This window comes from Zootoca vivipara, chromosome 6, assembly GCF_965207765.1.
Source record: "Zootoca vivipara chromosome 6, rZooViv2.hap1.1, whole genome shotgun sequence".
In the NCBI taxonomy this organism is placed as follows: Eukaryota; Metazoa; Chordata; class Lepidosauria; order Squamata; family Lacertidae; genus Zootoca; species Zootoca vivipara.
This window is the reverse complement of record NC_142589.1, coordinates 9,435,770-9,446,997: the sequence shown is the minus strand read 5'-3', so window position 1 is coordinate 9,446,997 and position 11,228 is coordinate 9,435,770. Positions and strand designations below refer to the sequence as shown.

The 11,228-nt window shown below is 48.2% G+C and overlaps 1 protein-coding gene across 1 annotated transcript; it reads left to right on the top strand.

The window, feature by feature from the left end:
* The first annotated feature begins 230 nt into the window (after nt 1-230).
* LOC118087359 (F-box only protein 44-like) lies at nt 231-9,123 on the top strand. Its single transcript, XM_088670967.1, has 6 exons — nt 231-344; nt 2,286-2,555; nt 4,304-4,499; nt 5,178-5,273; nt 7,957-8,071; nt 8,481-9,123. The coding sequence occupies exons 2-6, from the start codon at nt 2,312-2,314 to the stop codon at nt 8,688-8,690; spliced, it is 861 nt and encodes a 286-aa protein (XP_088527093.1). The 5' UTR covers nt 231-344; nt 2,286-2,311; the 3' UTR covers nt 8,691-9,123.
* Nucleotides 9,124-11,228: the final 2,105 nt, after the last annotated feature.

Genomic DNA, 11,228 nt, shown 5'->3' with positions numbered 1-11,228 from the left:
GAGGCGTGTATGGTCCACGCTCGCCAGTAACCCTTATCCTTATGCGATGGTTTCGTTTTACTGAACCGACGGAGCCACGCCGCTCTTGCCTTTGCAAATTTGGGTCTGAGATGCGCGTTGGCTCGCTAGAGGCGCATCATCTTATGCAAATAAGCCCCGGCGGGGATTCCACTACTTGCTCCTCCCGACGAGAGGAATTGATGGCGGTGGGCGGGTCGTTTCTCCGAATTGAGAGCCGATTAGAATCGCTTTCGATTTCTCCTTCCTGCCTGGCGGTGGAGCGGGGCGGAGACCAGACTTGCTGTCGGAGGCGCCGCGCGGCTCCTGCGCTCGTTCCACGCCAGGTAAGCCTCGGAGGGGCTGGGGGGGGGGAGAGAGAGAGAGAGAGAAGCGCATCCAAGAGGGTGGATCTTTCTTTTTACAGATAACATTTGTATTTAACCATAATCAATTATATACATCATGGGATTCCCTGAATACTCGTACTTCCCCCGCCCCCCATTGCTTCCAATATATATCTTTTCTTCCCTTACTTCTGCATCTAATTATATTTATCCAAATTTGTTTATATCCACTTTTAATCTTACAAAATTACAAGTCCTGCTAACGTCTTTAAGTGTTTATAGTGATCTTTAAGGTATTCTATAAACTTTTCCCGTTCCTTAAATTTCTTATCATCTTGGTGTCTGATCTTCCCGGTCATTTTTGCCATTTCGGCATAGTCTTGATTATCCATTCTTCTTCGGTTGGAGTTTTCTCTTATTTCCACCCCTGGGCAAAAAGCATCCTCACAGCTGTCGCATACATAAAGAGTCTTTTCAGGTCCTTTGGTATTTCTTCAGAGGGTGGGTCTTTACAATGGAGCAGGATCTGGGAAGGGCAGCCGGCAGGAGTCCGTTTGTACTTGGACTCTCAGATAGAACTCTGCACATGCTCAAAACACCCCTCTTCGCAAAGAGGCAGGTTCTGTGGAACGGCACTCCTGTATGGTAGACTAGAATGAGTGAAGATTGAACACACACGCCGCCTCAAAAAAATTATTCAACCTGATAGGAGTGCTAATTTGAGTAAAATGTGGGGGCAGGGGGCAGGTAAGCCCTGCTCTGCATAATCAATCACATGATGCAATGCCTCAAGGACCACCTCTTTCCATATGAACCTACCCGGAACCTGAGATCATCTTCTGAGGCCTCCTGCTCGAGAGGTCGGGAGGGTGGCAACATGAGAACTGGCCTTCCATCTGTGGAATGCTCTCCTTGGGGAAATTCGCCTGGCGCCTTCATTATACACCTTTAGATGCCAGGCAAAAAGTTCCTTTTTAACCAGGCCTTGGGTTGACCTGATCAACATCCCATCCCCTTTTAAAATGTGGCTCTTTTTAAGGGGGTATTAATTGGGTTTTTGCTTTTATTTTTAATTTATATACTGTGATCTTATGTGAACCGCCCTGAGACCTCTGGGTATAGGGCAGGGGTCCCTAAACTTATCCGGCTTCGGGCCGGTTCTTCCGGCGCCGGCTGCGCGGCAGGCCAGAGGGCAGGGGAACGCGCTCCCATACGCACACGCACTCGCCTTTTCTGGCGCGGAGTGGTGCCGGAAATGGCTTCTGCGCATGCGCAGACATAATTTCTGGTGCACTTCTGGGTCGGCGTGGCACCGGAAATAGCTTCTGCGCATGTGCACAAGCTATTTCTGGCGCTGCGCCAACCCGGAGATGGACAACCACACCGCAGCACGCCGGTAAGAGCGGGTGGTGGGGGTCAGCGGGGGGCACACAATTTTGGGGACCCCTGGTATAGGGTGGTATATAAATTCAATGAATAATGATGATGATGCGGTGCATGCACACCATTGGAATGGCAATGCCCATCAACTTTTTGTGGGGGGGTGCTCCCTCAAACATTCTATGGGGCACCGAAGCCCCATCAACCCCTGGCTCCTAATATGGACACTGAGCCAGAGAGATTTGTGATATCTGCTCACTATTAAACTGGGAGATCAGTTTCTCCAAGTGAACCAGGAACAGGAGACACAAGTCTTAATGGCTTGACATGTCTTTCCAATTCCTGCACCCAGATAGGGGAGGGGGTCACGAATCAGTGGGCAGCAGGGTTGGGAAATGCTAAGCTAGATGGTCTGACTAGGTATAAAGCAGCTGAACTGAAACACTTAGTGTGGCAACATTTTGTTGCAGTACCCCACTTGTCCTTGCCTCTGGCCCACTCACGGATCTAGTATGTTTGCCCCTTCCCCTTGCTCCCCTCTTTCGTGGTTCATCTCTTCAGGCAGCTGAGACCTCATTGAAGGGGAGATGGCAGCAAACATGGAAAATTTGCCCGAAAACCTTCTGTTGGATATCTTCGTCATGGTTCCAGCATGTGACCTCATTTGCAATTGCCGTCTGGTCTGCTCTCAATGGCGGGACTTGGTAGACCTGCCGGTTCTGTGGAAGCGCAAGTTCCAGAAAAGGGACCACGACTCTTCTCCAAAGCCATTGGCTTTCTACATTTTCTCCCGCCTAGAGAAGAACTTAATCAAGAACCCTGATGGCCAAGGTATGTCCCCGTTTATTTGGGAGAATAAAACGCTCCTGTACAGAAATCTGAATTATAAAGCCTATAGGAACATAGGAAGCTGTCTTACACTGAGTCATATTATTGGTTTATCTAGCACAGTAAGGGGGGGGGGATATATCGTCCAAAACTGGTTTGAAGTTCAGATGGTGGTAATTTTTTCATAATCTTTGAGCTGGTGATATATCACGAATCACAGTGTGTGTAAGGGCCAGGCGATACCTGGTTTTCAACATCACGATAACTCACCAGCTAAACACTGCAATGTTATCAGCAGCTAAACCTCACAATATTAACGGCTAAACATTGCAATGTTATCAGCGGCTAAACCTCACAATATTAACGGCTAAACATTGCAATGTTATCAGCAGCTAAACCTCACAATATCACCAGCCAAACATTGCACTCTTGTCACCAGTTAAACATTGCAATCTACCACAATGTCTTAAATAAGGACGGAACTATACAGAGGCGATCAGGACAATGTCCTGGCAACTGCTACTACTTAGGGGTCGAAAATGGATAAATGACAATGTTATCAATCCTTACGCATTCTGTTTTATCTGCAGGCAAGCCAAAATGCATCCCAACAGGACTACATCCCAGTGTGGTGTAGTGGTTAAGAGTGGTTAAGAATCATAATCTGGTGAACTGGGTTCGCATCTCCTCAACCCACTTATTTCAAGTCTCTCAGCCCCACTCACCTCACAGAGTGTTTGTTGTGGAGGAGGAAGGGAAAGGAGAATGTTGGCTGCTTTGAGACTCCTTAGGGTAGTGATAAAGTGGGGTATCAAATCCAAACTCTTCTTCTTTTGGCTTTGGCTACAAAATTGTGGTATTCAGGACAATCCAAAGTGCGGCGGTGAGTCATAGTGAATACAAATAATATGGGACTGCCAGACCGCCAGCAGGCCTGGTAGGAGACAGAAGAAGCAGCAGTGGCAGAAATAGCTTGCCATGACCGCGGTACGTGTTGGCAGTAGCAGCAACAATCTGCAAGGCCTCGCGGTGGCATTGAAAACCAGTTATTGCCCAGCCCATCCGTCTGTCTATCTATCTATCTATCTATCTATCTATCTATCTATCTATCTATACACACACACACACACACACACACACACACTGCACCATATGTATATAAATAATTGCATCTTCTAAATAGCCAAGCACCTTGTTTTTTCCAGGTGTGGGAACCGAGAGGTTGCTGAACTACAACTCCCGTCCACCCCAGCAAGCAAGAGAAATGGCCCAGGATGATGGAAATTGTAGTTTAGCAACATCTGGAGGGCCAAAGTTTCCCTACACCTGTTACCCAGAGTAGACCTTTTGGAATTAATGGACCCAAGGTAATAATGTCAGTAAACCTCAGGGTTTCTAATACTTAATCATGCAAACCAAGCATGATACGTTCATTTCCAGACTGCCTGTTTTTTGCCCCTTCATCCTGATTGTTTGCCCCACATTTAAGGATACTGGCTATTTATTGAGCAAATTCATTTGTGAGGAGGTTTTATGGCATTGCGTCAAGAAGTCTGATTTTGTTGAGATGTGGGTTTCTTGCACACAATTGCCAAAACTAGCCCATTATGCGAATGAGTCCCTCTTGGAAACAGGGACAGTCTGAAAGTGGCCTAAGTCATTCTTGTTTTCTTTCTAACCCACGGGCTGCTTCCATGCACTCAAAGCCTCTCCCTTCATTTTCTGTCTCCCCATCACACACGCTGCGTCAGATGGCCTGGACTCCTGGGAAATCCAGACACCTGCCGAGAGCCACTGGGAAACTGAGGAACTCTCCATAGAAGAATCAAAAAGAGTCCGTCCGGTCATTGGCACTTATGAAATAAGCAATTTTTTAAAGGAGAATGATGAAGATGATGATGAATATTTTCCTGTTCAGCTCTACAAATGCTTTGCTGCACGTAACGGGTGAGGAACCTATCATTGTCTGAACTCAAATCCACTTAAAGACGAGGAAAGGGAGTTTTCATTTGTCCTGGTGTAGGTTCTTGTGCTTCACATTGTATTCTGCATAAGGAGAGCCACCCCCTCAATAAAATGCAAGGGTCACTAAAGGGTGAAGCAATTTGCATCACCAAATCCTATCAAATGTGCTGTTCTTTTGGACTAAAAGAGTGTGTTGTGGGGAGTGGTGAGAGCCAAATGCTGTGGGTAAAAGGTAAAGGTAAAGGACCCCTGGGCAGTTAAGTCCAGTCAAAGGTGACTGGGGTTGCGGTGCTCATCTCGCTTTCAGGCCAAGGGAGACGGTGTTTGTCCATAGACAGCTTTCTGGGTCATGTGGCCAACAGGACTAAACCGCTTCTGGCACAACAAAAAACCGTGACAGAAGCCAGAGCACACAGAAATGCCATTTACCTTACTGCTTCCTGTGGTACCTAGTATCTACTTGAACTGGCATGCTTTTGAACTGCTAGGTTGGCAGGAGCTCGGACAGAGCTCCCTGTTGCGGGGATTTGAACCGCCAGCCTTCTGATGGGCAAGCCCAAGAGGCTCAGTGGTTTAGACCACAGCACCACCCGCATCCCCCAATGCTATGGGGTAGTAATGGTGATGTGGGGGTAGTGATTGTGTTCCTTAATGTCTCAGGCCCTGCAGCAAGTCTCAGCTCATCACCTTGAAGGACGAGGGCTACTGGGACGAACTGATGGATGAAGCCAGACCCATGATTTGGGTGAGGGACTGGTGAGTGCCAAGTGTTCTGTCCCAGCTGGGGTGCAGGGAGTGTGGGCACCCCAAACAAAGTTCTTGGCATCTGTGAGATCCCAAGGATAGATGTGGTCAGTGAATTAGAGGCAGAGGGGAGAGTCTCCTTGGACCTAGGCTTCAGCCCCAGGGGCAGTTGTCTGGATGAATGAAGGCACATTCCCAGTCTTAGCTGGAGATGCCAAGGATTGAAGAAGAGAACTTCTGTATGCAAAGCAGATGCTCTAACCACTGAGCTAGTGACCATTAGGGATTGCAGTTTGTCTAAGCTTATTTAGAGTGGCACCCAGTCCAAATTACAGTGGTACCTCGGGTTACAAACACTTCAGGTTACAAACTCCGCTAACCCAGAAATAGTACCTCGGGTTAAGAACTTTGCTTCAGGATGAGAACAGAAATTGTGCTCCGGCGGCGCGGCAGCAACAGGGGGCCCCATTAGCTAAAGTGGTGCTTCAGGTTAAGAACAGTTTCAGGTTAAGAACGGACCTCCAGAACGAATTAAGTTCTTAACCAGAGGTACGACTGTAGTTACCAGATGTGTTAATCAGGGAGGCACTGGGACCCATTTTTTGTTTTATTTTGAATGTTAACCAGACGCTTCCTAATATTGAGTCTCTTCATTTCCCTGACCAAAGATACCCAGAAATATAAAAATGCAGGTGCCAAGATCCAGTGCTTTTTTTTCTTTCTGGTAGGACGCAGGGGTACACATGCCCCTAAGGTAAACTATTGGATGATGATGATGATGATGATAATAATAATTTTTTATTTATACCCCGCCCATCTGGCTGGGTTTCCCCAGCCACTCTGGGCGGCTTCCAACAGACATTAAAATACAATAATCTATTAAATATTAAAAGCTTCCCTAAGCAGGGCTGCCTTCAGATGTCTCCTAAAAGTCTGGTAGCTGTTTTTCTCTTCGACATCTGGTGGGAGGGCGTTCCACAGGACGGGTGCCACTACCGAGAAGGCCCTCTGCCTGGTTCCCTGTAACTTGGCTTCTCGCAGCGAGGGAACCGCCAGAAGGCCGTCGGCACTGGACCTCAGTGTCCAGGCAGAATGATGGAGGTGGAGACGCTCCTTCAGGTATACTGGACCGTGGCCGTTTAGGGCTTTAAAGGTCAGCACCAACACTTAGAATTGTGCTCGGAAGAGTACTGGGAGCCAATGTAGGTATTTCAAGACCGGTGTTACATGGTCTCAGTGGCTGCTCCCAGTCACCAGTCTAGCTGCCACATTCTGGATTAATTGCAGTTTCCGGGTCACCTTCAAAGGTAGCCCCACATAGAGCGCATGGCAGTAGTCCAAGCGGGAGATAACCAGAGCATGCACCACTCTGGGAAGACAGTCTGTGGGCAGGTAGGGTCTCAGCCTGCATACCAGATGGAGCTGATAAACAGCCGCCCTGGACACAGAATTAACCTGCGCCTCCATGGACAGCTGTGAGTCCAAAATGACTCCCAGGCTGCGCACCTGGTCCTTCAGGGGCACAGTTACCCCATTCAGGACCAGGGAGTCCTCCACACCTGCCTGCTTCCTGTCCCCCACAAACAGTACTTCTGTCTTGTCAGGATTCAACCTCAATCTGTTAGCCGCCATCCATCCTCCAACAGCCTCCAGACACTCACACAGGACCTTCACCGCCTTCACTGGTTCTGATTTGAAAGAGAGGTAGAGCTGGGTATCATCCACATACTGATGAACACCCAGCCCAAACCCCCTGATGATCTCTCCCAGCGGCTGCATATAGATATTAAAAAGCATGGGGGAGAGGACAGAACCCTGAGGCACCCCACAAGTGAGAGCCCAGGGGTCTGAACACTCATCCCCCACCACCACTTTCTGAACACGGCCCAGGAGGAAGGAGTGTATGACAGTGCCCCCAGCTCCCAACCCCTCTAGATGGTCTAGAAGGATGTTATGGTTGATGGTGTCAAAAGCCGCTGACAGATCCAGCAGGACTAGGAAACAGCTCTCACCTTTGTCCCTAGCCCGCCGGAGATCATCGACCAGTGCGATACCAAACCAAGAAACACCAGGACTGGTTTGATGAGAATGACAGTGAGATTGAACACATGATTGACAAGAAAAGGAAGGCCTTTCAGATCTGGCAAAGAGATAGAAACTGTGCCACTAAGAAAAAAAACCTATGCCAACGCTAAGGCTGAGGTTCGAAGAAGAACCAGAGAACTAAAAAACACCTGGTGGATAAAAAAAGCTCAAGAGATCCAGCACTTAGCTGACACTCATGATGCACAGAGTTTCTTTAAAGCCACAGAGACCACCTATGGGGGGAACGCAGCGGTACACATACCCCTAAACATTTTATGGATCTAATGGAGAAGAAACTAAAAAAAATGTAGTTTCTTCTCTAGCACAGTGAATCGTCAGCTGTGTTATATGAAGTAATACATGTTCTTTGTACTTTTGTCCATTTACTGTATTTATTTCCCCTGATTTGAACTATAACATGGTGCTTTTATCGAGTCAAAATGAGAGTACCCCTAAACATTTTTTTAGGAAAAAAGCAATGCCAAGATTTCTCTCTATCACCATGTTGTAGTGGCAGAAACAGTGGTGATTGATGTGCCCAGCTGGATCTCAGTTTGTCCCAGGCTCATATAATTTCTTTCCCTCTCTCTCCCCACCCCACCAAAAACAGCTTTTCAAATGGGTTTGATTCATGCTATAAACTGACGGTGAAGCTGTTGTCTGCAGACTCTGAAGTCCTTGAAGAACATCAATATGAAGAAGCTGATGTGTCATGCTGGTATCCGGTGAGCTGACCCTGAGGAGAAAATGGAAGCGTTGTTAAATTAGTGGAGGGTGGTCTATGAGGGTGAAATGGTTCCCAGCAACCTCCGTCTGCTACGACGTGCGGCCCTTCTTGTGTAAATATTTCATAAAAAAGATATACCACTAGATTGTGGAAAACCTCAAAGTGTCTTACTGACAAGCAGCTCAGCTGGTTGACTACCTGCAAGCTTCCTCCTCTTGCTTAACATCAGGCAAGAGGAGAATGGGGACAAAACTAGTCTGCCTCTCCTTGGCTCTAGCTCCCCCTACTGTTGGCTTCCCCCTTCCGCCCCTCCAGCCACCGCTGTGGGGGGAGAGGTTGCATCCTGGCAGGGGTAGTTTCCTCTCTGCACCCTCCCCCAGACCCTTCCCTTTCTCTCTCCTCTCCAGGTTTTATACATTTTTTACAACTACCCTCAAGGAGTCCGTCATATCCTCATTGAACACAAAGGGCAGGGGGGAGTCTACCATTCCGACATCCTTAAGAATAAGTTCTTCCCAGATGAAGGCCCAAGTGGAGACAGGAAGCTACTCTGGGGTGGGATGAGGGTGTTGCAAAGCAGCATCACACTTGTTGACCCACCACCAATGGCAGAATAGGAAGACGATTACTCCAAAGTTTACTCCGACTCCGACGTTTACTACGAGTCCAACTATTAGTACGACTCCGGCGATTACTACGATCCACCGGAGCATTCCAGCAATAAAATATGCATTCCTTATGTGTTTTTTTTACAGTGTGTCTGGTTGTGATTCGTGGTACAATGATAACTGGTAAAAAGCTGCCGCCCACCCTTCTTAGCACCGTCATCCCTTTTCTCATCTGCCCAAAATTTTGCACCCCATTGTAGCTTTGATTTTGGGTGCTCTTTGCTTGTCTCAACCTGTATCTTTTGCAGATGCTCTGTTTCTACATATCTCTGATCTAGAAGCATGTCTGAATATGAAAACAAGGCAAGAGATGGGTTGGCTAGGAGGCTGGTGAAAACCGACTCTCAAGTGAGATAGTTTTGGGATAGCAAGGGATCCCCCCCCCAAAAAATTGCATAGGGCACATCGCAACAATGGGTGGCAACCTGAACTTCTTTTCTATGGTTTAATGGCATCAGTGAGACTGGCATGGATTGATCTAAAAAGAGACCCCCCCCTATTCTAACCCTGTGTGTTGAAGCAAAGGTGAACGGTTCCGGAACCTCTACTAATGGCATCTTAATTGGGAAACACTTGCCTGCGAGTGCTCCACATGGAAATCAGCCTTTACCAAAGGTGTCATGGGGCTTTGAAGACACTCTAACTCAGGACGCAAGGGAGAAACGTGCTAAGACGAAGGCCCCCTTTGGCAAATCCACACCGTGGTCAACTCCCGCTCAGAAACCAATGTCCCCACTGTGGAAGGACGTGTGGATCCAGAATTGGCCTCCACAGTCACTTACGGGGTCATTGTTAAAAACCATGTTTATGGAAGACAATCTTACTCAGATATGAGTGATCGCCAAAGAAGAAGAAGGTAGTCAAGATAACACCACAATTCATTGGTAGTTGTCGTAGCAATGAGCTCATATATGCTTATATTCGAGCTCATATATGCTTATATTCGAGCTCATATATGCTTATATTCACTTGCTTTGATGCAAGCTAATTGGCTTGGTTTGATGGCGTCCTTATCTGGGGGCTTGGGGTGCTGGGCTCTGAGTCCAGGAAGGGGAACTATCTGTAAGGCTTGGGTATTGGCCACCCAAGACCTCATCTGGGCAGGTGGAGCAATGGGATGTCCTAGGCTGGGGAGCAGCAAACTTTTTCAGGGGGCCGGTCCACTGTCCCTCCGACCTTGTGGGGGGCCGGACTATATGTTGCCATGATTATAACCCACAGTTTTGGCTAAAACCCTTATTGGGACCAATCCCAACGTTGCCCAAATGTGATTTTTTTTTGGGGGGGAGGGGTGTTCCCTCATACACCCACGCTGCTTCCTTTGTGTTTTATGCGTTGACAGTTATTATTTCTCTCATATGGTTGGGTGGGGGGCTGAGGCAAACGTGCCATTCCTGTCAGCCCTGGAGAGCGTGTGCACATATGTGGGTGAAGGGAAAAGCCATTGGTGAAGCTAAGTCAGTCTGGCGCCACTCAAGCAAAAGCGTTCTTTTCCCCACGTGAGGGAAGATGAGGCGGTGGCAGCTATTTACCTTTCCATCGCTCGCACTGTGTAGCTAACTAGCGGCCTCCCCAGCAGTGCGCAGAACTAATTTGGAGTGCAGCTGCCTAGACGCTCCCCGCTTCCTGTGGCAGGGAGCACCGCCTCCACAGACACCGGTGGGCATCGCTCCCGAGGCGCCCCCAAGCCCCTGCCGCCGCAACTGCCCTTCCTGAGGTTAGTCGCCGGCAGCTCCATGGTAGAAATCTGAACTGTGGCTCCTTTTCCCTCTTCCCCACCCCACACCCCAGAAGAAAAGATTGCTGAGCGCGTGTGATGGATGGAGAAGGGGCTTGTCTCGAGCAGCCGTCTGCCTCACTTTTGACCCCCCCAAGCCTAGCTGAGTTGAAAATACTGGGCCGGATCTAGAAGGCTATTGGGCCTGATCCGGCCCGCGGGCCTTACTTTGCCGACCCATGTCCTAGGCAATGAAATGTTTGCTGCTTTGTATATGCAGAATATATTCACTTTTGCTTGGGTGTGGCAGGCCATTTCCTTGCTGCGGTGTCTGTCCAAGAGAAGGCCAGGAGATCCTGTAAGCCTATACATTTCTTAATAAAGCACTAGAATGGATCATTCTCTCGTCTTTGGCCTCCTCCTTCATCATATCTGCACCCAGCCACTCCCATGAGCCTTCCTCTGGGTCTGCGGTTCAGAACACCCTGGTGCCAGACTTTACCTTAAACGTGACCTGGAAGGCATGAACAAAGATCCTGGCCTCTTAATGGCTATTATCACGCTAACCCCACATGCCAGCAAAGTTTGATTATCACCTCCTGTTGGAAATAATGGAGTTCTGCGCAGACAGTGAATGAATATTCCTGCAAAAGTGAAGCTATGAATCAGGAAATAGACAACGTAAACAGTGAGTCTTTTCTCATGCAGGTCATGATCATTCGGCTAGAAACTAGCCCAAGGTATACAAAATAGCAAATAGACCGGAACAT